This window comes from Contarinia nasturtii, unplaced genomic scaffold (genome assembly GCF_009176525.2).
Source record: "Contarinia nasturtii isolate CC-2019 unplaced genomic scaffold, AAFC_CNas_1.1 Cnas_scaffold_1627, whole genome shotgun sequence".
Taxonomy (NCBI): domain Eukaryota; kingdom Metazoa; phylum Arthropoda; class Insecta; order Diptera; family Cecidomyiidae; genus Contarinia; species Contarinia nasturtii.
In genome coordinates this window covers 644,015-670,997 of record NW_022198962.1, presented here as the reverse complement: position 1 = coordinate 670,997, position 26,983 = coordinate 644,015, and the positions used below count along the sequence as shown (strand labels likewise).

At 34.1% G+C, this 26,983-nt stretch overlaps 3 protein-coding genes across 3 annotated transcripts in view; all 3 read right to left on the bottom strand.

Annotated features, from left to right (window-relative positions):
• Window positions 1-1,175: 1,175 nt before the first annotated feature.
• LOC116346667 lies at window positions 1,176-2,477 on the bottom strand. The gene is made up of 4 exons (XM_031776841.1): window positions 2,057-2,477; window positions 1,875-1,989; window positions 1,594-1,769; window positions 1,176-1,513 (listed from the first exon to the last, which is right to left on the bottom strand). Exons 1-3 carry the CDS (start codon window positions 2,145-2,147, stop codon window positions 1,607-1,609), a joined length of 369 nt encoding a protein of 122 aa, XP_031632701.1. The 5' UTR covers window positions 2,148-2,477; the 3' UTR covers window positions 1,176-1,513; window positions 1,594-1,606.
• Window positions 2,478-2,628: 151 nt separating this feature from the next.
• LOC116346666 (leucine-rich PPR motif-containing protein, mitochondrial-like) lies at window positions 2,629-6,561 on the bottom strand. The gene is made up of 4 exons (XM_031776840.1): window positions 6,376-6,561; window positions 5,807-6,187; window positions 5,589-5,735; window positions 2,629-5,513 (listed from the first exon to the last, which is right to left on the bottom strand). Exons 1-4 carry the CDS (start codon window positions 6,483-6,485, stop codon window positions 3,125-3,127), a joined length of 3,027 nt encoding a protein of 1,008 aa, XP_031632700.1. The 5' UTR covers window positions 6,486-6,561; the 3' UTR covers window positions 2,629-3,124.
• A 207-nt stretch (window positions 6,562-6,768) lies between these two features.
• LOC116346682 overlaps window positions 6,769-26,983 on the bottom strand; it is a 31,668-nt gene continuing 11,453 nt past the window's right edge. Inside the window, exons 2-5 of the mRNA XM_031776863.1 lie at window positions 8,209-8,865; window positions 7,905-8,146; window positions 7,723-7,836; window positions 6,769-7,637 (exon numbers count right to left, since the gene is read on the bottom strand). Coding sequence (XP_031632723.1) covers window positions 7,487-7,637; window positions 7,723-7,836; window positions 7,905-8,146; window positions 8,209-8,865 — 1,164 coding nt within the window. The 3' untranslated portion in view covers window positions 6,769-7,486. The remainder of the gene's footprint in view (window positions 7,638-7,722; window positions 7,837-7,904; window positions 8,147-8,208; window positions 8,866-26,983) is intronic.

The window sequence follows — 26,983 nt, the reverse complement described above, 5'->3', positions numbered from 1 at the left end:
TTCTGTAAAAAAAAAAAAATTCACTTCGGCAAAATCATAGACGAAGAAGGGGACAAATAAAATTGTGCAACGGACAGAACAATTGAAAATGTTTTTTTAATAAATCACTTCCACGATTTCCATGAGTTGGATGCCAAATGAACACAATTTTCCATTGATTAATAAATCATTCAGGTTTTAGCCGCCGCAGGTGAACGAACATTTTTCTACTGCAAAACCATTTTAATTAAGTGACATTTAAAAAACAACTCAGTAACTCAGTAATTGTGCGCTTATTTTTCACATAAAAACAACTTTTAACAACAACAAACAAAAACGTTGCGATGAAATTTATCGTATGAATTAGTTTTTTTTTCGGAATTCCCGGATTTTTTTTTTCAGCTAACTATTTAACTGTTGACAGTTGAGCTCTGCTACATGAAAGCCGATGATAATTAAGTTGCCAGTTTAATATTGAAAATACATAATTTTATTATGCAAATGGGATGCTGTTTGTGGAATTATTTTTTCTCTCATGCCACTTCCGGTCATGTCAATTCAAATAATAACAACAAAACTGCAGCATGATGAAAAATTTAATTGTGATTTTTTTTGCATGAGTATCGATTTATATAATAATTTGTTTGGTGTCTGATACAATTCATTCATTTTTATTGATTCATTTGGGCAGATGAGCTGGGATGAGCGGAACGGTGGTTCGAGTTGAAACAAATTTTCATCTGTTAATTAAAACATGTATAACTGCAACCAATTTAAACAATCCTCAAAAGTGTGTGTGCATGTGCCAATATTATGTGCAATTATGCATCAAAATGTACGGTTTTACAAATCGGATGGGAAAAATCATGTGAAATCAATCAAACAAGCGGTAGCGCTAATGAATGATTTCGATTGAATTGTGAAGCGATTACACTTTTTTTTCGATTCAACTGGAAATTATCTCTCGTGTAAGTGGAAATCTTTTTTGTTTGATTTTAACTTATGTCTATTACATCGATGATGGACTTTTTTTGAAACGAACAAAAATATTCAATTCTTTTTTTACCTTTGCGCCAATGTAATGTAGTATAATTGAAAATCCTGCACCAAAACTTAAACAAAGAGTATGTTTTCCATTTATATAAAGGCCTTTTTATTAAATATAATGAAAATAACAATGAAATTGAATTCTGAATGAAAATATGGAGAATTCGTTTAATTTTTTTTTCGATACGACTTTAGGCTGGCATTTTAATTAAGTGCATACATACACAAAACGTTGTCATTTTTTGTAACATGATCACTCTTGTTACTATTTAATTTCCACGATACTTCATGAAGTTATTTAGTATCGAGTAAAGTGACGAATTTTAAATTGGAAGTGGTGAAATAACCACAACAGCAGATAAAGCCTACAAAAACGCTATGAAATTGATTGGAATTATAACAAATATCGGTGACAAAGTGTGAATGGGTGCTTCAGAGATTTACAGGTTGATCGTTAGTAAACAAGGAATTAAAAAACTTTAGCAAGCTGAAATAGATTTTTAAAAGAAAAAATTTACAAAATTTCTGTCTTAATTTTTACAAACTTCTTTTCGTGTTATAAATTACCAGAGTTTTAATTTCACGTTTCTTTCTCATCATCAATGTCTTTCTCATCGTCGATATCTTTCTCATCGTTGATATCTTGATCATCAACTTTGATGAGTTTTGAACAGCAATCCGGATATCTTAAGCTTAAATCTTCAACAATTTCATAGCCTTCGGGAGGTGCATACGAACCGCAACTGAAAAAGCATTTATTTATGTATTTCTATGTTTTTTTCGGTGATTTTTCTATTAAACATATATCATATGATATTTCAATCTAAATTTTTTTTGAAGAAACACACTTGCTGACAGTTATACTATAGTCATCGTGACACGTGATACTTTCGCATTTATTTTCTGGATAATAGACGCCAACGGCATAAGTTTCGTCGCCATAAAAACATTTGTTTGGGAATTCTGTGGAAGATACACGATTGAATTTGTTTCATAAAAACGAAAATACGTAAATTGAAACGATTTTTACTTGGATTTGGTAATGCGATTGCAATACTGGCTGCGGTTATATAAATAGCACTGAGCAACATGAACATTATAATTTGTAATTTAGACATCATTATTTTACTTCTGACAACACAATATTTTTAATTTTTATTGGAATATTTTGTATTTTTACGTGGAGGCCAATCGATACTAACTGTAGACATTTACTAATAAGTTTTAGCCGGTGCTATTCCATTTTATTAATGCGGTCAGACGTTTGTGAACAAAGAGTGGGATAAAAACAAATTTCTGCGAACATTATGAATAAACGATTATAGACCGTTCTATTGACCAGAAAAATGGGGACACAAGCCATAAAAATAGCACGAATTTTAATGAAATACAGTAAAATCAATAATTTGAATCAGATGTTCTTTTCTGTCGCAAAATCGAAATATTTCGCTATGTGATAAAATGAACAAAGTTTACGGGACTTTGTTATTCTTTTTATTTTTCGTTGAAAAGTGGCGATCATTTGTTTTTTTTTCAGTAATATGGACAAATGTGCCGTTAGGTAAAGAAAATAAGTTTATTTCATATGTAAACGCGAACATATTAAACAATAATAAAGCATTTTTATTCAAGCAATAAAATATTTCTTTCACCATAAACGGACGAAGCTGAATTCAAACAGCTCCATCTAGTGTAAAACAAGCCAATTTTTGTTTCGCACACTGTGAATCATTTAAAAAGCGACCATTTGCCATTGTGAATGAATTTCAACGAGTTTACCAAAGACTTTTTCTTCATTTTTTCAATGCACTGCCAAAAAATATAAAAATCGTAGCAATAAACTCAATATTATTATAGATTTACAGTTATCATTGTATTCTTTTTCTAATTTTTTTGAAATATAGAACTCTAAGGTAATCCTTAAGCTCAATTTGAAGTAGTCTCTTCTCAATTCGTTGATGTATCCAATACGGTAGCGTATAATTCGGAAAATTAACAAAAGTCAACTCATACAATTTATTGGCTATTATTATTTATTTTGAAAGTATTTTTAAGTAATAATTTGTTTTTAATAAACTGGATTGCTACATTTTTTTTATTACATTTTTCGAATATTTAATTTTGTGGCTTTATTTTTATCTACTTTTTGATTTGGTATTGTTTTCGGTTTCAAATCGTGTGGAATTTCCACATCGTTTGCTTTCAAAAAATTGTAGAGTTTTTCGATGAATGATTTTTTTGGTACAATTTCATCGTTAATTTCGGTCCACAATTCTAAAGCTTCATGTGCTTTATTCTGTTGTATATAAATGCTCAGAAGTGAATCGTAGATTATGTCGCGATCGCAATATAAACCTCGTGTGGCTGAAAGGAGTGCCTTGGCCGCTCTAATTTTACCACGTTCGACATATTTGGCGCATTCTCTGGTAATTTGCTGTGAGATATTTTTGATGCCTTCATTTTCAAAAATTGCTCTCGCTTGATCCGGCCGATTACAATCGACAAATGCAAATGCCAAGCGGCTCAAAGCACTACTTTCGTTATAAACTTTTTCATATACATCAAAAGCGCGCTGCAGCAAATCAATTTCATTCTGTTCGATCAATTTTTTGAATACCAACATTGACATTGGAACCATTTTATGTTCATCGGCGATTTTTTCAAGCTGTTCAACGGCATCAGCGCACATGTCATTCTTCAAGTAAACGTATAATAATGGTGACAAAATTTGTTTTGATGGCTGAACATAATTATGTTTTACAAGAGTGTCAAATAGTCTATTGACCAATTGCTGCGAGCTGTTATCTGCAAGATTTTCGAGCAGCTTTTCAAAAATTAACACTCGATTTCCACATTTGGGTGGACCATGTGCAATTAAAATGGCTTCGATTTCATCGAAATTTTTATTTTCCTTAAACATCAATGTGACCAGCTTTCCCACCTTCGTTGCATCTAACTTGAATGACTCATTATTTTCACAAACACGTTGCAAAGTGTTCAAAGCATTTTCCAAATAGCCGAAACTCGTGTATAGGTTGATCAGTTGAGCATAATCAGCATTTGTGAGACTAAATGAGCCTTTGGCTAGCAATGGCTCAATGTCTTTCACATTTCCTTCACGAATATAAGCAAGGAATAATAGCTTTTCCGTCGATGCCACGTTGTGGCCTTTTGATATTCTCGCTTGCAGAATATTTTGCAAATCAATCGAATTGATTTGTCTCGAAATAGACGATTTTTTGACATTTGTTATCGGTTTCAATTCAAGCTCTTCTCTGCTCAATTTTTCGAGCAAACTATCAATTTCGGATTCACTATTATCTTTAAGTTGATGCCGAATGGTATCTGCCGCCTTTGGTGTTATGGTTAAACCTTCTTCAACGAACAAGAGTAATAGTGATTTTGTTAACTCTGGATTGTATCCTTTTTGGGTTATTGCTGCCGACAACATTTCAGCTGCAAATGCTTTTTTCATGTCTTTCGTTTCAGTGGTTTTGTTTTCATTTCTTATGAATTGATCAAAATGCACCAAACTGTCATAAATCACACGTACAAGCAACACAAAATTTCGAACATCGCCGGTTGTTGTAAACGCTTTAATCAGTGGTCGTTTGATGATATCGGTATTATAATATCCATCCATGCTGATTAAAAAGTCGTGTGCTGTTTTGAAGTCGCCTTTATTCAAACTCACATTCGCCAATGCCATCACAACGCTGCGCATGTAAATTTTAGTCGTTTGTAATTTGGCGTAAGCACCAATTGGATCCTCTTTTGCATTCAAACCGGGTAAAATGAAATCGCGAACGAAACTGATCTGTGGACGAATTTTGAAATCACCGCACATCAAATCCACCAATTTCAATACATGTTCGGGACCAATTTTCGAAGCCGCTTCAAACATTTTTTCAAACAAACTTTGTGACACTTTCTTGCCCGACGCTTTTACATGATTCAATAGTTTGGAAATTAAGATTTCCGACGAACTTTCGAAACCCGGCTCGAAAATATGGAAATGTTTTTCAAATGATAAACCATTTGCTTCAATGGCTTTTATTGTTTCATCAAATTCTTCCGAAGATGCCGACAATCGTACCATTTCTTCGATTAAATGTTTATAATTTGATTCGGTGTCGGTAGAAAATTTTTGAATGATTAACGGCAAAATTGCTGATTGTTTTTTCTCAACGAATGTTGTGATGACATTTTTAATTGATCGTTGCAATACAACGCTGGATTTCACGTGTTCAATCATTGAATCGATTTTATCCGCATGACCATTGGCTATCAATTCACATGTTGCATTCAAAATATCTCGACTCGCCACCTGCATATTTTCCGCTTTCATTTTTTCCAGTGTTGCTTGAATGTTTTCCCAATCACCACTCTTGCAATAATGGGTCAGCAATGCATTCAATGTTGGGTAAGATACTTTGAATTTCTGTTCGTTTAGAGATGACATCATTGCATTCGCATTTTCGATGTCTCTTTGTGATGTAAAAGAATGATGGATTAAATATTTGGACAATTATCAACCAAAAGACAAAAAAACAATAACATACCCGCAAATAATGTGACATTCAATCAAATTGTTGTATGCTCTTTCGCTAAGGTGCATGCTGTCCTTGTCCATCATATCCAGAATATCGACGGCTTTTTCCATATTTCCCGCTTTACAATATGTCTCGAGCAAACACTGGTAAGAAGTGCTGTGAATTTGGAATAAAATCGAATTAAAGAACTGATTCAGTTTCGTCTTCAAAAAATAATTATCACTTACAAATTCGGTTTTAAATTATTCGCGCGGATTTCTTCAAAAAATTGTTGCATTTGTTCGCAATCGCTTTTACGTTTTGCAAATTGCAACAAATAATTGTAATGGTGGATGTCAAAAGCGTTCTTTTGATCCTTGAACAGTTCCCAAATGTTGAATACAATTTTGTCCAGGCTCACATCAATGCGACCATGGGCGCAAATTTTGAAAATTTCCTTTGCTTGTTCATTGTCAACCTTTTGCTTTTTTATCACTTGGACCAGAGTTTCCAAGTCTTGCTGGGTCAGTGGATTTTTATTCTCCACACGTACCTTAAAATCTCTTAACAAGCTCACCAAATCCAACGGTCGGTTATATTTGGCACCAGGTATAGACCTTGCATAATTACTGTGGAAATATAATTGGTGTGCATTAGAAAAACGAACACAAGATCACAGAAATTCACTCAGAAACAAAATAAATTAATAAATGCTCCAGAACAAAGTTGATTTGTTCAATTTACGTGAATTTGGATGAACCAATTATAACAATTAAAAACCGGGACAATAGCTTTATATTAACCTATAATAAGATACCTTTTCTGTTCCGAATAACTCAATTGTGGCACTCGATGAAAATTTACATTGTTCAATGTATACGCAAAATGCGCGAGTTTTAGTGATGGATTGCAGAAGCGACTCAACATTTTTTTTTTTTTAATTTCAACAAATTTGGTAAAATTTCTTCACATGCCTATCTCGAAAAAATGTGAAAACTATCATCGCACATGATTTTTGACAGCAATTGTCACTCTTATATCATCGAAATATTGCGAGCGACAAACGTTAGATGGCGCTGTCCTCACTATAAATTTTGAATGCAAAATGAAATTCATTGCATTTAATTTTCGTTAACATTTTCAATGTGATTATCAATGAGAAAAATAAAACACACGACAAGGTATTTTCGAAATAAAAAAAGAGATTATATGTATTTCAATACTTTAATAATGCGGTTAAATAATTGCTTGCAATTACGATTCACATTGAAATCGCCCTCTTAACTAGGTTATTTAAAAAAAGAAAACATGAAATTATAGGTTTTACCAATAAGTGATACATTTTCATACATTTCTGCTATTTGTTGCTTCACTTAAAAATATATTGAATAAATTCAAGTACTGATAATAATATTATATTTCTCTACTAACTCCATTTCAATTCACAGCTAATTTTGACCATTCTCAAATTTTTACTACTTTACAAAAGATTCTCTTCTCATTTTCGTTTCAAATAAATTGCCGGCAATTTTACCGTGACGAGGTGGAAACATTGTCTCGGTCCGGCAATGTAACAAAAAAAAAAAATAAGAGAAGATAAAAAATGCCACCAAATGAGAAAAATTCCTTAATATTATTATTTAAAATCTAATTTTCATGTATGATTTAGTGCAAAAATTAGAACAAATAAATTTTATATAGGCGGGGGGGTAGGGCGGTAGAGGATACATATGTATATAGATCATGATGAGAGAACTCTCTTGCATGATCAGATTTTGAGCAAATAGTTTATTTTAGATAGTAAAAGTATTGTGGTTATTGTTCGTGGTGTGCAAATTATCCAAATTGAAAATGTGCCATTTGTTTTCATTTCTACAATTTCCATGCGTAGTTGCAAGACTGGTGCACCGTCAATTTATTGAACGGGTTTATTGATTTTGTTGGATAATTTTCTCCCATTGTGCAATGAGCCGATGTGATGATTGAGTTTCACTTGGATCAACATCGCACAACTGTGCCAACGACACAGCCGGCTTCAAACGGCTAATCTCTCGTTGGAATAATGGACTCGGTGTTTCTCTGTAAGGTAATTTAAATTCCAGTTAGAATCTTTCATTTGCTTTCATCACTTTTTCAACTTTTCTTTATTTCGAATTTTTATTACCTTGGCGAAAGACTAGTATTTTGTGTCAATGCATCGCATAGTTCACTGATGGATTTTGATGGACGAAGTTTGTAACAGTGTTCCTCTTCCGATTCTTCGCCAGTTGAATCACAGCTAAAAACCAAAGAAATTTCGAAATTAGAATCGTTCAGAATTTAACGTGAAAATAGAGAAAAACCTACTCGACCCCTTGGTCAATGCAATCTAATAAATCCGGTTGTGATAGACGGAGTTGATCGCGACGCATTCGTTTCAATTCGGTTTCACGTGAACGTATATCACGCAATTCCTTTTGGATTTTCTCTTCAACCGGAATGAAACCGCGACGAATTGGTTTGCCATGCATATCTCGTTCGATGATTGGTGGTGAAGCCGCTTCTTGTTGCATCATAAAAACAGGTGGACGATTCAACTCCAATGAAGTCTGAAAAAAGGTACAATTTAAAGAGAAACTCTTTTCTATCTTTTTGATAAATCATTTCTTACCAAAATCGAATCGTTTCGTTTGTTTGCGAAATTTACTTTCGCTGCTGTCTCCTTATCATTAGCACCATTCAATGTGTTGCTGTTGTTTAAATTGGCTGCATTTGCGGCGGCTGCCATTTTTCCTCGTGTCGAGATGAAACGTTGCATGAGTCCTTTTTTGGCCGGATTTATTTGAAAGCGTGGTGTTATTCCTGGTACATAGATTTGTGGTGTCGAAGTGGTACGTGAAATAATTTTCGATGCAACGCCAGAGCTATGGTTCATTTTGAATGGACTTGCCGAAATGGTATTCTGAACGGTATTTAAACGAATGTATTTTGATGGTGAATTAAGTGTTGTTGCCGATTTTGGTGGATCAATCATTTCATTGGCCGATTGTCCATTGATTGGGCTTGATGCTGACGAAATGCCCGAATCATCCGAAAATGCCGAAACACTGTCACTGCATGGATCTTTATCGGGTGAACTTGATAAACTTGAATGACCATCGCTAATTGGTGACATTGATGAATCAATTCCGGCATCATCAACATAATCACTATCATGCGATTGTTGTGACAACATTTTCGTAGCGTTTGCAATTTTCTCGCGATGTTCACGCTCCCGTTGCTCAACCTCGTTAATTTCGGCCTGAATACGTTTTAATGGATCGTGATTCTGAAAAGAGAAGAAGAAAAAAAAGAATTGGTAAAAATTAATCAAATTGAGTCTTAAACCAATTCAAAACTAATTACGTTCACATGGAGAGAGAGAGAGAGAGAGAGAGAGAGAGAGAGAGAGAGAGAAAATCACTCAAATTATAAAAATGGAAACTAATAGGTAAAAGTGTAGAATCGCTACTAATTGACGACTTTGAATCAAATGATGAACTTCTTTAGATTAGAACACATTTTTGCGGCTAGTGAAATAGAACAGCTGGAAATAACAATGGATGAATTTGTTCAAAAACCAATACACACAGTTCACGGAAGACATAAACTTTGCTAACACAAATTTAGCTCGAACACCAATTTCTTTGGAATCGGTTCACATTCCAATTCGTATGAGGTTCTTTTCAATTTGCATAAAACACATCGAAGTGTCTGGTTGAGTGTGTGCTGTGTGATGAGTCTGATTTAGCTCGCAATCAAGCAACCAATGGTAATGAGATGAACAATGCAATCGGATTTCTAGGCGAATGAGCGCGCCACATAACGGTTTTAATTTGAAATATATGCTACTGCTGGATGCATACGTACTCCGTACACACACGGCAAATTGGCATTCTTATTGGATTAGATTTAGCTATGAGATGAAATACACTTAGTATATGCTCGAAAACCAAAACATTTATTGCATTGAATTGCTCATAAATTTACCGCAACTCAGAAGTGGAAAAGAGAAAGGAAAGAAATTGTATCGCATATAGACGTATATTTCACGTGCCATAATTCATCTGCAAAACAACAAAATTGCATATTTTTTATCTTTCTTTTCTACTGACTCGAACCGATTCAGCATATATCCGAAAATATCATAGCAATCAACTCCAGACACTATCGCAATAACTTTATCACTAATTAAAGCTATCAATTAAATCTATTATATACGATGGTCGCATGCTGTACTTTTTTTTGCCGTTAGTTGAATGCCGCTAATTCAATCGGTTACGTAATTAGTCGATTCATTTCGAGTTTTGTACTGTTGAGACGGAACTACTTTGTGCAGCGTCCAGTCGTAGTCAATGTGAGGAAATTATGGCTACAATTATGTGAGAAACACGTAATTATGATTATGACAAAGACGTTTGTTGAATGATTTCTGTGCTAGGAACTAAATTAAAATGATCAATGCTTGAATGGCATAGTTTTTTTGAGAAAAACAAAAAATTGAATGGCAAATTTGCGCCATTTTCGAAAGGAGCAAAGAGACCATTGTTTTGCGGTAGCCACAGATAAAAAAGTGGAACATATCAAATGAGAAAGATAGAGGAAGAAATGGCCCAGTTCATCTTGTGCAATAATTCATATGACTAAAAAATATTATTTACTCTATTTATTCATGCTGAACACCATACGGTGAAAAGAAAGAAGTGACAAAAATCCATCCCACAAAATTCAATTTTTCATCGTCTTTTTTTTGCTCTAAATTTTACACACGACAATTTTATTGAATACCGTGGAGTAAAAAGACCAAAAATTCATTTTTTTAAATACCATTCACGCTTTTTTTCAAATGCGACTTTCCACATAAGTAGGATGTTTATAAATACGTAGGTTGCTCCATAATTTTTTTTAAAATGGTACTTATAGTGTTGCCCGATGTAAACCATTGTCATATTCGTAAAGTTTGATGTTTTGGTATGTATTCGTGCCCTGAACCTTTTGTCGTACGAACGCTATTTGTATTGTTTACAGTGACTGGTAAACTGCGACTCAACAAAAAAATGAATTTTACACGTGAAGATTTTCGTAAAATGATTTACTACGATTTTCGAAGTAAATTATCTCAACAACAGTGTTTCGATCGACTTCATTTGGCCTTTGGCAATGAAGCACCAACCCTTCAGACAATTTATAACTGGTACCGAGAATTCCGTTGCGGTCGTAGTTCGCTCAAAGACGAGTTTCATACAGGTCGTCCAAAATCGGCTGTTGTGCCACAAAACATCGATGCTGTCAGAAAACTGATTATGGAAGATCGTCATGTGACCTACCGTGAGATTGAGGCATCTTTGGGCATTTCATCCCACAGCATACATACAATTTTGCATGAACATTTAGCCGTAAAAAAGATTTGCTCTCGTTGGATCCCACATAAATTGACCGATGAACAAAAAATGGCTCGTGTGAGTTGGTGTAAAGAAATGCTCAAGAAATTCAATCGTGGTGCTTCAAAAGACGTTAATAAAATCGTCACTGGTGACGAATCGTGGATATATGCCTATGAGCCCGAAACGAAACAGCAGTCGACTGTATGGGTCTTCCAAAATGAAGATAACCCAACGAAAGTTGTTCGAGCAAGAAGCACTTCGAAGCGAATGGTCGCCTGTTTTTTCGGGAGAAGTGGTCATGTGGCAACCGTTCCACTAGAGGATCGTAAGACCGTCAATTCTGATTGGTATACCACCATTTGTTTGCCCGAAGTGTTTGGTGAAATAAGAAAAAACAACCACCGTCGCAAAATAATTCTTCATCACGATAATGCGAGCTCTCACACATCTTTTCAAACTACTCGATTTTTGACCGGTCAAAACATCGAACTGATGGGTCATCCACCGTACAGTCCTGACCTGGCACCCAATGACTTTTTTTTGTTCCCAAGCGTGAAGAAAAAACTACGTGGTCAACGATTTTCGACACCAGAAGAAGCAGTTGAAGCGTTCAAAACACACGTTTTGGAGATATCAGTTTCGGAGTGGCACGAATGCTATGACAAATGGTTTCATCGAATGCAAAAGTGTATCGATCATCTCGGGGAATATTTTGAAAAACAATAAAACCATTTTCGACAAAAAACAACTGTGTTATATATGTTTTTAAAAAAAATTATGGAGCAACCCTCGTAATTGTTTTTATTTTTTTCTTCTTTAAATTCATTCAACATTTTTTTTCGCTTCTATCTGTGGTTTCCGCATATTTTTCTGTTGAAAATTTGTGTTGAGCGCGCAGAGAAAACACGAAAAAAAATGTGATGATATATGGTATCATGGCATGAGAATATAGACAAGAAGTATTTGGCCTGATTCTTACCGACTATCACAAGCAATTAGTTCAAATTCTTGTGTAAGAAATGTCATCATCGTACATAAAATGAAAAGAGAAACAGTCAAGTAAACATGTTTTTAATTTCTACGAAACCACTAAGCACGGCAACATACAAGAGCACAACAGAAAGAGACACTTTATATGTCTTCGAAGAATGTGTACGGACCATCATTTCATCATGTACTCTCGTATGATCGATCATTAACTTCTTTTGCTTGTGTTGTGCGCATCTTTTGTTTTACACGATCTCTCTGATAATGATCGTTGTCGACATCGTTTGTGCTCATGTAATTTGACCGATTTTTTTGAAATTGTTGACACATCGCACATCAAATCAACTGACTCCATCAAATTGTGTGCATCTATGGTCATTGCATCTGATTACGTGTGCCAATGTGCAACGGTGACATAATTTTTCTTTCTTCTTTTTTTCTGTTTCAACTGCCCATTAAATGTCATTGACAATGATTAACTGACATAATAGTTTTGATCGCATCGTAAATGTGTCCATCCACACACTTGATCAGCAAAAAGTTGCCAAAACAGAAAACAATTTTAAATGCACAAACATCACGAAACAAACAGGCAGACGAACGATTGACATTGAAATTCATTTCTAGAAATGCACTCCATTTCATTGTGTCTTATAATGGCTCTCTTCACGTTTCACGTGCAAACATGCGCACAATGTATAATTATAAAATAAAATACTGAACACATCGCAAAAGCGAAGTAAAATAAAACACGATTAAAACCAAATAAAGAACACATTGTTCGCAAATGTACAGCAAATATTTGCCAAAGAGACAGTTTACCGCTATGGATGTCGACGTGAATTTTGTTATAATTTACAATAACAAACGTTGTTCGTGCACACGATATCAACACTTTTTTCAGTTTGGACGATCATTTTGATGCCTTTTTTTTCTGTTTGAAATGTTTAATGAGGCTGCTGCCAGTGTCTGGCTATTTGCACATCTTTTGCACAATTGACTTCTTGTTTCATCGTGCGATGCGTAATTTGAAGAGACGAAAAATGCGACGGAACTAATACTATTATTCCGAAATAAGTGCAAAGTGGTTGAATCATCGACTGCTTATGGAATTTATTGAATTTTTAAAAATAACCAAACAAATGGAGTTACAAACGATTCGTACGATAAAGCGTCTGTTAGCAATATGCAATTGTTATTGTTCGGTGCAAATGAACTTTATTTGTTTACGTATCAAATTGCATCTCAATTTTATTGTATAAATCGAGCAAAAATTCACATTGTCGTGAGATCATAATTTCCATCCAAATCGATGATAATTGAATCGAACAACTCATTGCATGCAAATTATTTCTCGTCTCATCACACTCAAAGTTCATTTACACGTGTTTGATTCACACCTCATTACGCCGCAAAATAATGGGTTCGATTTATTTTTTTTTCTTTCACAGCTACGATGAACTTACGGCAGTTATCTTGAGTGATCGACCTATTTCATAGGTGTGATCTTTTTTAAGATTGGCTTAAAAAGTAATTTCGTTGTCTAATGTAGTTTGTTTACTTGACACGAAAGAATCGGATTTATTAGACATGATTTTTGTCCATAATTACACTTGTTCTATATTTTTGTATTTTTTTTTGCCAGAATATCGAATCGATATGTGTTTGTGAGTGAAAATAATAACCAAATTTGATATTATCATAAAGCAAATATTGGATATTTGCGCAATCGGTCCGTGAATCACTGATATATTTTTTTCATTAACTTTATCAGTTCTTTGTTGTCTACATTGCGTCACCTGTTGTTACAATGGATGTTTGTTCTGTCAAAAAAAAAATTGCATTTACTCGACGCTTTATCAGCTGGTTGAGAAATTGCCGCTTAAAAGAAATTTGTTCGCACGCACTTGGTTTGTGAGTCAAAAGAGTCATAAAAATTTATGACTATTTCGATTTTTCGACGAAATTTGAAATTCAACTCAATATTTCCATTATTTTCTTTTTTTTATTGGTGTTAACACATAAAAAAGGCTGAACAGATTTAATACTTGCGAAAAACACTTAATTCTGCATCTACATGTTTAATAAAGCATTAATGATTGAAAGTTGCAAAAATAAATGCCGAAACTAAAAACTCAAATACACACACATCGACACAATCATCGCTCATGAAATTGAAATGTAATAATTTTGGATTTTGGATTTGAAAATGTTTTTTTAATGGCTTCAATAGAGAGAACATGGGCTGTTAAACACATGATGTACCCATTCGACATAATGAGAAAGTATTGAATAGCATAATCAATGGGTCTTTGGAATGGATTTGCGTAATTTCGAGAGCGTACACATGGTACATTGCACTTGCAACCAGTCGGATTGTAAATTTATTGAACCTCACATTCCTCGGAATGCGAATATGAAATTTAAATGGTTGGTAGTTCTTTCAATATCAATGTCTTTAAAAACAATCACATTTTAGCACTATATACACTAATCGATTTGCGCGTTGTGTTACAATTTTCATGGAAAATCAAATTAATTTTTTTTTTCACTATTTTGTTTTAATTTAAAGCTCTGGCATTTAATTAAATGCTTGCACTAAAGCTGAATTATAATTTTATACAATTAAAATGAAATAGCAATTTTCATGAACAATGCACCAATGCAGTTGGTAGCGGCATTTACGGCAGCAACGGAAACACACAGACAACCACGACGACGATTGCACTGGAATTGGATGGAAAAGAAATGATTTTTTGCAGTGTTTAAGTCGCCGCTGCGTGTGTTTACCAACGAAATTGCATTTCAAGCACTTCTTACAATAGAAAAAAAACAACAACCTATCTACAAAAAGCCATTGTTGAAACAGTTCGATTTTAAAAGCAACACAATGTGTACGTAGCACACGCTCACGTACGATTTTGTACAATAACCATGTGTGTTTGTATATAATTTGCTAGACCTTTCGTTTATGCACAGAAAAATGCGAAATTAATTTTCAGTTATCGAAACACATAATCCATTTTTATCCAATGAGAAAAGCTTAGAAATGAGCTTAGACGCCAAAATGAGGTACAAACATTTGCAAACACAATGATTGCGGCTCTCGTTGGCGTCTCTCAGTACAACAAGTCGGAAAATGTTTTAGAAATCATTGTTGAAGAGAGAGAGAGAGAGAAAAAATGCGAATGCAATTGAAGTGACTACTATGTGTTAGGTATGGAGGAAAAAAACGTTGCCAATTCTCGATGAAATGTTTTGCAAATATATTACAATTTATATCATCTCTGTTTTCCTTGCAACGTTCATAATGCCCCCCAGCTGAGCGATCTCCACGCAGAAAACTTTTTTTTTCTTTATTGCCACCTACTTTTTAATCAGTTTTTATTGTTTAGCTAGCGCTGAAAAAACGCCAAATGATCCAAACGGAAAATGATAATATCGGAACCGATGCGCGAGCACATGCAATCAATTGCATTGTAAGTATACAATTTATAAATGTTAAGTATATTTCGTATATAAATTCGATTTGCTTTCACAGACGCGGCCAAATGAACAACAGAGAAAGACGAAAAAAATGGTGTGCAAATTATGCGAACCGATTGATTGAAGAAAAATGCGAAATCATTTCACTTTTTTATAACTCGAGCATTTATTTATGGAATGTTTCTTTTTTCGCGAAAAAAAGTTTCAACGTATAAATGCACATTCGCTTGGGCACATCATTAAAGTGAGAAAATGATTTTATGTAAGTAAAAGAAAAAAAAAACAACCGAAATGAATGATGATCCCACGCGTTCAACAGCGATCCTTTTCACTCTGGTGTACACAAAGAATTCATCGTTTTTGGGTCGTGTGATCAAGTTTTTTATCTTTCGTGCATTACGTGAGCCATATCGATAACTTTTATTTTATCACTAACAATGATTGCAGATGCCGCATTTAGATTCTATTAATAGATATTTTGCACTTATTAATTAACCCAGTGAAATAGTTTGAATCAAATGTTCAAACTTTACATACAATTGCAACCACGACTGAAAAGTGAATACATTTACAATTTGATTCCAGCTAATGGTTGTTTTGTTAAAAATATGCCATATCACAGTGTTTTTATCTAAATTTATTCAAACGTTGATTATCTTTCATTTCTCATTCGAAAGAACGTGCCTCTTCAAAAAAAAAACGAATCACATCTGCTGTATCATGTTGCTTTTTGTTATTTTGACCATTTACGATGTTGTCGTTGCCTTTTAACAATTCAATTTAAAACATTTTGTCACTATATTTTTTGGCACCAATGCCGATTCAATTTTTCCACCAAATTTGCAAGTTCTACATGCCGAAACTTGGCGAGATTTTGGATTTTCGAAAGTAATTGATTATTTGGCCATGATTAGCATTTGAATGAGCTACGGTGAATGCCGAATCGTCCAAAATTTCCTTTATGTGAATGTCTCTTTCGATGCTATTGTTTGTGATTAAACCAAAAATGGACGTCAATTCATATCGCCACATTCGGACAAAAGCACATCATATTATTCAAAAACATACACTTATTTATAATACTTTATTCTTTCATTAAAGCCCATTAAGCGGCGAGAAAAATGAATTTCAATGTGCGCGCCGAAAACGAATATACACACACATCAGATTATCATTGGATGCGATTTATGTTTATTCATACCGTGTTTTTCTCACTTTTTTGTTTCGTTGAATGCAAAACGCGTGGACCGGTTTCAGTGAACGATGGAATTATAAATGGTTTTGTTTGCATTGATTCTGTATATAGTTTTGTGTGTTAATTTGACTTGGGCCGCTTTCGATTTCAACATCCAATCTATTGAGCACAATTGACTGACTATCTTGTATGTTATGAAGTTTTGCGATTGCACGTCAAGTGCTAAGCTATTTTGAATCGGATAATATTATGAAATTCACATGCATTACACAGTGATTAAAAATTAATGTTGCGTTATAAACAAAATTATGATCACAAATGTCCGTTAATTTGGGTATTGTGAACTACCGTTCCATGTGCAGATAAATGATTGCAAAAAACGCTCCCCAAAAAAATGGATCAATTTGATTTCACTTTTACAGCTTTGTTGCTTTCTCGGATGCATTCTCTTTGATTCTGCAATGCCAAAGATTACCCAATGCATCCGAATAACGGTAAAGACCAATAAAATTGTATCTTTTACATAAATACCAATGTCGGTCAGACAGTTATGCTTTTTCTTTTACTCTTTCTCCAATTGTTATCTCAAGCAGTCTTTAATAAATTTAATCAATTGATGTGATAATCATAATATAATTTGCACGATTTCCTGCATAGACGGTACGGTCTTATGTGTGCGCAATGAGGTTTTTTTCAACGCTCAATAAGTTACAGTTTTCAGTTATTGTATGTTGATTTTTGTGTTCGCAAAGACGTTGATAAATCAGATAGCGCCAGTGTTTGAGTGACAGCCTTGGGCTAAATTTTCAGTGAAACGTCATGTTCATTAGCGCACATGTGAAAAAAAAACTAACATTGTTCAATCTGCCTCCGCACAAATGCGTTCACGTTCTCAATTAGATTTCTCACTCTTGAGCTGGCTCTTGAGCATGAGAGAGAAATGAAAAAAAGGGGCAAAACCATTAAGCATAGAGTTCAATTAGTAACTTTAGATCGTTATTCACTCAATTCTTATGATTAATGAAAATGTGACATCAAAATGATTTTCTAACGAAGTGTTCACTCTACATTTTTTTGCTCCCGCCATTCAAATTGTTTTGCTTCATATTGCAAAATGATGCCATTCTTCATTTCAATATCTTGGGACCATGATCATCTATATACAATGTAAACACTAAACAATGGCATTTGTTTCCTGTCATCACTGCATGATTTATTCAAGACGAATCCAGACTGACAATGAAAACATCACAATTGTTTGTCAAGGATATCGATAAATTTCGACTAAATCAAAAATAGACACACGAAAATCATGGACGATGTGAAAAAATCAACGCCGCTAAAAAATTCCAAAAGCAATTTACTGAAAGAAATTGACCCAAACGGTGTTTGCTGTGCTATAAATTAAAAGAGTAGAGTGCCCATAGCTCATGCTGTGACTGTGTAAATAAAACAAATAAAAAAATCATTAGAAATTATCACGCGCGCGTACTCGCAAATATTCGAAAGGGTTCGTGGAATAGTGTTACGATGAAGTGCTTAGATAGTGACAACGAGCATATTGAGATTCGCATCGCAATGAAGAAAAGTGAAGGTTGTCGATTTCATTGGAAATAGAAAGAAAAAACCACAACAAAATAGCGCAAATCTCGTGGTACACGATTTTTAAGAACGATAACCCAGCCAACTCCACATTGGACGACTTTGCTATTGCTTTAAGAGAAACCGTCGGCCAAAAACCAAACGAACCGAATGATCACAAATCACAATTGTTCGCAAGCGCAGACACACTTTAAACTACAGAAAAAAAGTGTAAATTGGCCGAACAATTGTGGGCGGCTCGACGAACAGACGGACTTACAACTAGACCAGCAAACATAAAATCGAGATTGATGTGTTTGGGCGGTCAACTGTGGCCAACCAATTCCAAAAAAAATGTAATTTATTTCATTTGCTTGCGCGTTAGCTGTAATTCAAATGACTTATTTTGGATGCGAGTCATTGCCTCATGATCGTTTCAATTCGCGCAACGAAATGAAATCAAGATGAATTAAATACAATTTTTCACTCTTTTTGTTTACGATTCGAAAGAAATGTTGTTTTCGAAGCGGCGTTCGAATGGAAACACAATTTGTTTGTTTGCGCCTACAGAATGACGGTGTCGGTGTTTGCTGTAATTGAGTTTATGATATGGCTTTTTTCTTTCACTTGCACTTTGGCCATTCTCTTCTAATTGACACAATCAAATCGCAAATAAACAAACCGACTCTGGGTTTTTCTTTTTAAATTAAGACCGAATTTCATTTGGTGTGTTTTGTCTGTTCGCTTTTGTTTTTTCTTGCTTTTCATTTTTCGAAAAGTATGCGCGCCTCGCACCACATGAAATTCACTGAAAATCGGAAATAAAAACAAAAGACCCAATACAACCTCTACAATGTGGTACAAGTTGCGTTTTATTGAACTAATTTAATTAAGAGGTGAAGAAAAAGCAATGCGAACATTCGCTCTCTTGCGTCAAGCTTTCTTCTCATTAGTGTGCCAAGAGAACAAGCGAACGTTCCCCGTGTAATGGCTCCATTACCAGCTATAGCCATTTAGAAGGCACACTCTCACAGAACAATTATTACATTACAGTAAAAGGTTTTTTTGTCTGTTTCTCTCTCTCTTTCTCCCATTTTTTTTTTTGCAAAGAAGCACCAAACCTCATTTTTTAAGACACTCATTTTTGATAGATAGTATTGATTGAAGTGAAAACATTTGTAGATTTGTAAAAAGTGTCCTCAATCGAAAAGGAAAATTAATGGAATTATCTATCACATTGGGAATTCCTTTTTTTCGCGTGTTGAATGCGGGATATCTATGGCCACAAAGAACTTTCTATTTGCGTTGAAAAGTCACTCTGTCATGTTTCAGCGGTAAAAAGAAAGATCCATCGATCACAACCGCAATTGGTTTCGCTTTGGCGCATGATTTATGATATTTATGAGCTATGAAATGGTTGCATGGTTGAAAATTGACCCGAAAATGTTGATGAAGTGATTATTGACCATTGTTGAAAGCACGTAATGGAGTAATGATGATCAATCTCGGTTGTTGATGGATTGGAAAGGTGTTTGCTCGTGGGCGAAAACACTAATTGATTTAATCTAAACAATACACGAGCAAAAATGACGACAAACTTTGATCATTGTAATTGGATAACTTCGAATGCAGAAAACAATGGTTAAAGCTGTTTTTTTCTTCTGAAATAATACCAACTTACATAATATTTAAAGTTTCATAGAGAAAAGCAAAAAAATTCCCGGTACAAAAAAGGAAATGCTGGTGCGTAACTGTGCAAAGTAGTGCATTGTGCATTTCGTTAGATTTGATCATCTCTTTGCGTATTTTTTTTTTCATATTTTACGTAATTCAAAGTACTTTTGGGAATTGTGATGATAGGTTTTGGGGGGAGATGAAGAGAGAAAAAATTGAATAAACGCACATAGAAATGGTTTCCTTTGCGGGAGTATTGTGAGTGTTTTTACGCGGTTGAGAAAAAAAACTTTAGTTGGTTGTTTGCGTTGCTATTAACACTTGTACCAAATGCTTTGTTTTAATGTTAATTCGTGGTGTTCGTTAATGCTTGTTAGTTTTATGTTTTGCCTAATTGTTTGCCCGAAGTACTCTCGAAGAAATGGAAAACGATGAACAAAATTAGAAAGAAAAAAAACGCGATTAAATAACAGCATATTATTTGCATGTTAACCATATACACGAAATCAACGCCACTTTCAGATGAATCGCATGCAAGAGAGGGCCAAATTGTGCATTATCACGGTGAAGCATTTCGTTGTTTTAGCATTGCTCTCAATGTTCATGTTTCGTTGAACAACAATTATCATTAGATTGTAAAATGCGTGTAATCTATCGTTTTGCATGCTTCACATATGTGAAGATGTGGAAAGAGACGTAATGTTTAACCCACAATCGCACATGATATGGATGTTAGTTGTTGGTATTGCTTCATACCGTTTTTTTTCTTCGTTTTTGAGTGTCATTCACTTTTTCGGATTTGGTTTGCATTTTGCTTAGCTACCAATTGACCCAAAACAATTGCACGTCTTCGTTTAATGATCTTCATTACCCACTCGCAGCGAATTCAACAGTATAATTCATAATTGGCGTGCACATGTGTGCTTCTTTCCTTCTAATTGTGTGTCATTAAAGTGGCTCAAGAAATCTTCAACCGAAAGGAAAACCAATCTTTTTTTCTTTTCTCTTCTTTCACTTGGTGTGTGTCTTTGTTCAAAACACTGTCTACACGTATGAAGTTTATACCATTGATTTAACCACAAACAATAAGAGCTTGAATTTTTACATCGTAAACAAACCGATTTTTGAGAGTCAATGTTTATTATTTTTTTTATTCTCTCTGAAAGCATTTACAATGAACGGCCAACAAATCAGCCAATAATAATAACAACAACAATTGACTTTCAATTTATGTTTGCAATTGAACGATCATTTCGGTAGTCGTTATTCCAATGAAAAACTTTCAATTTAATTGATTCCACTTGGAATTGGCTGATTGCTTGATTTCTCAATTTTCTTCGTTGATTCGACAAATCGGACACTTACATTGAGACACACTGGAAGTTTAGTCAAAGTAATACAATCACACGCGATCAGTGAGTTAACGTCCATTCGATCATGCTGGCCAACTGATGCCAATATAAATAAGCTACCGTGCGAAAGCGAAATATACTTATATATGCTAAGTGACCTATTAATTGATGCTTCAATGATTTGACATGTGAAACAAATGGCGCGAAAATCTATAGAAACGACAAAAAATCGGCCAAAGAAACGTTAGCATAACCGACTAATAAGATCAGAAGCATTGACAAATATTCATGAGAAAGGTGTTTATTCTTAAGCTATTTACATCCAAAACCACTTGACGCCGTTATGACAAGGCAAGACGTGTGTGTGTGTATGTGAAACTTCCCACGGTTCAAATGCTAATGAACCGCCAGCAAACCAATCGAAATGTCTATTTCACTACAAATTTAGATGTTGAAGTAGTCAACATTTAATTAATAATAAAAAAAAACGATTTTTGTTTCGTAAAAATCTTCAAAGTTTTTCGGAACTTTAGATTGTTCGTTTGTTTTTTTTTACTGACGAATTCGCTTTCACGGAATTTCATCAAGTAGCCAGTTGTTGTGTGTGATTTTCGTTCAGGAAGGAAACTATTTTTAACAATGAATTAACAATGAATTAATGGAAATGGCATTTTAGCAATATATTAGTCGATGGCATGCGCCCATCATTGAATCAATTCGCCCCAACACGAACAACGTACCGAAAAAAAGCAGTGAGAATAAGAGAATGGACACGTTTTATTTTTTTTTTGTTCACAAATTTACAATTTTACGATTTAAAATCATTGATATGGATCTTTGAGTTTGATTTGCACTCACACCGCACCACAAACACACACACACATAATTTCACATGCACAAATGATGCGAAACCAAAAAATGTATACCAGTTTTTATGCAGCCAACGGCGGCGTCATTTTTCAATCAAACAACAACACAAATTTGTCGGAAACAGAAGCTTGAAAAACAACGCTAATTTCATTACGAAAGTGTATGATCATGGGTCATAATGATCATAATACTCAATTCATTTGTCTTATTTCGTTAACTTTTTTTCTTCTCCAGAATCGTAAGATGGGGGCTTTATTTTGTTTTCAATATGATGAGTTTTTTCTGAACTTGTTTGGTCTTATGATTTTCCATGGCTGATGGCAACTTGTTTGGGATGTCATTTTTATTTTATATCTTTTTTACCAGAGAAATGATGTGTACACTTTGTTTTATGATGCAATGTAATTACAAGTCTTATCTTGTTGTTTTTTTCGTTACCGTGCATTGAATTTCGTACGAAACATCGGACTGAAGAAGAGATGAGAAAAAAGAGTGTATAATCGGAAGAACGGTTTTTTTAATATTGAAGCTGCATGACTGTAGATAGCATTAATTTTTATTCATTAAAGTGGATTGATTTACAGCTATGTCGCTGTGCTTTTTCACTTGCGATTTTCATTCAACTTTCATTTGAATAAAAAAAATATCGACGTGATCACAAAACAAAACAATTGCACACTTGTCAAACATGGATCCACCTGAAGATTGTTGAAAGTATGTACATTTGTTTTTCGTGCACGATTTTTTCACAATTGCCATTTCTTGAAATCAAATCGAAATTCAAGGAAAACGCTTGTCAACGTCAGATGAAAAAAATTATTTTTGTATTTTGTATGTTGCCTTGTTTGTTCAAGCACATCTTCCAGGCATTTAAAACGAAACAAAAAACATGTAGCATGCAAATCTAGTGAGGAGAAAAAACCGTACGTGTTAACTGATGAACTGATTGCGTGATGATTTTTTACGCTTCTTTGGCTCACGCCATAAGCACAAACCAAAACAAGCATAATGTATTTTTAAAAAAATAAAACCTGCTTATGCTATTTACTTTGGAATTTCTTCCACCGGATAAGTTAAACGTTGGCTGCGTATGCGACAAGCAAATGAGATTAATTTTCATTTCGCAATCATTTTTCCGGTCGACACAAACGAAAGCCAATACTTCCTCGAGGAAGAACAAAACAAAACGCACTTGACATAATGACGCTGAAGCATACTTTATTATTAATTCGAAAAAAACAACAACACTTAGAGTCAGTTTCAATCGTGAAACAAAAAGTTCAGAAAGGTGTCCATTATGTTAGCGCTGATATTTCTTTTGACAAGCCTTTGCACATGTCATTTTAGTTTCAAAGATGTAATTCGATCGCCGTTTGTAATTTGCAACTGGCACAAAAAGAGACAGTCATTTAAGTCAATTTGCATATGTGCGGAAACGATCAAACCCATAGAAATGATGGGAATCGATATCACAGTGCAAAGACCCCCAACTGCTTTTTTGCATGTATTCTTTTTTTCGGGTTTCATTCTTTTTTCACTTAAAAAAAAAAACGAGAAAAATTACATCGAATCAAATATTGAATCACGACCGTTCAATAAATTCCGGTGAAATGACGACAAGAACAACACGATTTTCATTGAATATGTTCGAGAATAATGGCCGAATAAAAAACGTGATTACCATTGTCATTGCAATTTTTGTGCAAAACATAATAAAAAAAAGGAATCACTTAAAAATCCGTTAGTTTCATTAAATTGCTGCTTTTTGGGAAAAATGTCCAATCAAAATTGGCACAATGCGATCCAAATGTGTTTGATCGTTGAGTGGAAAAATGTAAGGTATTGTTTCATTTTCAGAGAAGTGTAACGAATCGGTATAAACAAGAAGAGTGTTAAATGTGTTTGGACACAGAGAAAAAGTAAGCTACTTGAAAATGTAGCGATTCGACGACTCGCGAAGAATCATATAAACAATAGAAATGGCTGAACAAAAGCAGAAAAACCGATGCGGGATGAGATAGAACACGCGAAACCCATCATCATCATCAATGGCTCTTGTGATGTAAAATAAACAATAACACGGGCCATATACAACATCTCTAATCGGCGTACTACAGCAGAGGCACGCATATGATGAAAATTGGCATTATTTCGATACTGTTATAATTGAGCGCACGGGATTTCTTGTATTTGTTCAGAACCAACATATTGGCCAGTTGGTCGTTTGTGGTTTTTGTTTTGTGAAAGAATCTCGCAATCGATGCAAAATACAAGAAAAATGTACATAGAACAATCGAATTACTTTTTTGTTTGTAACGAAAACAAAAAGCAGCCCCAATTTCAGCATATCAGCAGAGTTCAACCAACTAGAAAATTACTGGAATTGTTTTCAACTCACTGGCATTATGACAATCACATCGTAATATTTCTTTCCTTCACTCTGTACAAAGGCTTCGATTTTTCTAGATGTAATCACTACAAATTACGACAAATGAATGGCGAATGTTTGCAGTAGCTTCACATTTCATTCATATTACTTGATTTCCGGAGTTCAATTGTCTAGAATTTCTTCTTGTTTCTGGGTCATTTCGAGCATTCGCCATATACAAATGGTATTTTTGGCCTACAATTAAACGATCTCTCTCTAATGGAGAGTCTCTATGCTGAATATATCGAGTTGAACCAATGGTTTGCGATTTTTTCTTTCATCTTTCCCTGCATTCTATAGTATGTGAATTGTAAATATAGCATCCGATATATTGTGAAAATTCTTCGGTTCACTTCATCACAGTTCACCGATTCGGTTTGAGATACCCAGTTTGATATTCGAATATAAAAGAAAATTGGCCATACCAGAATATGTGGATATGTGATGAATATTTTCGTTCTGCTCTAAATTTTACAATTTTAACATCAAATTTCGCAGAATCATCTTCATGCATTTTTCAACCATCAAAATTTGATATTTTCATGGTTTTGTGCTTTCAATGTCGGAAGACTGCTTATTCTTTTCTTTTTTTTTTCCTCTAAAAATCGCTATTCTCAACCAATAAAAAGATTGCAACGGATGCACCAAAGCGATGAATGTGAACAAAATTATATATGTAGAGTAACTATTTGGATACTACAATAGTGCTGCACATGTTTTTTGTTTATTTCGTCGTGCATGACACATTTCTCTTACCGAACACAATACAATTGAAAGAGTTGAAGGTTCTTCCATGGAATGATCTACTGAATTTTGAATTACAACAAATCAGTTCATGGATATCGACTTTTCACTCGTTGACCAAATGGCATGCGATTGTTGTTAATGATTACCAAAATGAGAAGTAAGCCACGACTAGACCTCGTTGTTTCAGATCGAATTTTCCAATGAAAAAAAAAAAAGAAAAATTCTCAACGAATGAAATTAACTTTAATGCGGCCCTCGAATGTTGGAATTTACCATGATTAACGTACTATTATTCGATATTAAAATGGAATTAATCGTAGAAATTTTCACTATTAAAAATTTCCTCCGAAAAAAAATTGAGTTATTTCACCGAAATTTACGTTATTTGATTTGTATCGTTTATAAATTGTCGACATAAAAATGTGCTGTTATTGGGATAAAAGAGAGTTGGTAAAAGCAACGAGAAAAAAAAGAGTATCGGTTTCGTGACTGCATTTTATAGGTCAAGTCGTAGCAACAGCATCAAAACCAGTATGATCAATGTGCTTGAACATTATTAAGTCGGCATCATTATGAGAACCATATCCACAAACAAAAAAGCCATAAAGCACACCGTGGCAGCTCGCTTTTCCCTTTAACTTGCTTCGGCTAAACCATTCGTTTATGTTATTGCAGTAATTCATTTGTCTGTTTTAACTCGATATAAATCAATTCAAATTAATGAATGTGGAATATCGCTAGAAAAACGCTTCATGAATATATTCCATTGAATAGAACAGAGAGTCATTAAATAACCTGCACGCGTTCATAAAAACAAAAGACGAAAAAACGAATAAAACCACGCTACAGAACGACGAACTTGATCTGGATGCTAAGAAAGATATTTACATGATTTATTTACAAATTCAAGATGAGTGCATGAAGAGAAATGCGAAAAGAATGTGAAGACATCGGTGGAAGAGTAAAAAAAGTGTAGTTTTCGGAGAGAGTGTTTCATTCGATTATGAATGGTGGTGCCGTTTCCATTGTTAAGCGTCTAGATTCCATGATTCAAACAAATAATAAAGCAAATTTAACAAATACTGCAGATTCACGACAATAACGTCAAACACGAACGAAAAAAGAAATATATAGGCAGCACAATCGCATCAAGAGAAAGAAAACGAAAAATTTGCAAACGAAATTCGAAATTGAAAATAGACGCACACACTGAAAATGAAACACAAACAAACAAAACGAGTTGAATAAAAAAAAAAAACAGATGGAAAATGAAATACGAGTATTTGTTTGAATTTCTTGTGCTTTCACTGATGCGAAGCTGACGATTTGATTAAGTAGATATTGTTTAGCGATTCACCGTTTCGATTTCAATATGAATGCGTATCGAAAAAAAATGATTTATAATAACACGTAACAAATGGAAACGAAATGAAGTAAGGTCACACGCATTTTCAGCGGATTTTCATCGGTTAAATCGAATGGCTGTTTTTTTCTAGGGGGATAATTTTAATTACGTAATTAGAAAATTTAAATAAATATTTTTATTGAATATAGATTAAATCTAGGATTAATCAGGGGATTAATTTCATTTTCATTTTTGTGACACCAATCCCGTTCAAAATATTTACATATAAATAAATGAATAAAAAAATTCGTACGTAATACTTTATTACGTAAAGGACTTGATGCAAAAGAGTATACAA

Bases quoted from the DNA above. Each gene is read 5' to 3' on its own strand.
- LOC116346667 (XM_031776841.1), bottom strand. From the start codon at position 2,147: ATGATGTCTAAATTACAAATTATAATGTTCATGTTGCTCAGTGCTATT. The intron at 1,990-2,056 runs GTAAAAATCGTT...TATCTTCCACAG, and splicing joins AATCGCATTACCAAATCCAA to AATTCCCAAACAAATGTTTT. The intron at 1,770-1,874 runs GTGTGTTTCTTC...ATGCTTTTTCAG, and splicing joins TATAGTATAACTGTCAGCAA to TTGCGGTTCGTATGCACCTC.
- LOC116346666 (XM_031776840.1), bottom strand. From the start codon at position 6,485: ATGTTGAGTCGCTTCTGCAATCCATCACTAAAACTCGCGCATTTTGCG. The intron at 6,188-6,375 runs GTATCTTATTAT...ATATTTCCACAG, and splicing joins AGTTATTCGGAACAGAAAAG to TAATTATGCAAGGTCTATAC. The intron at 5,736-5,806 runs GTAAGTGATAAT...CCAAATTCACAG, and splicing joins AATAATTTAAAACCGAATTT to CACTTCTTACCAGTGTTTGC.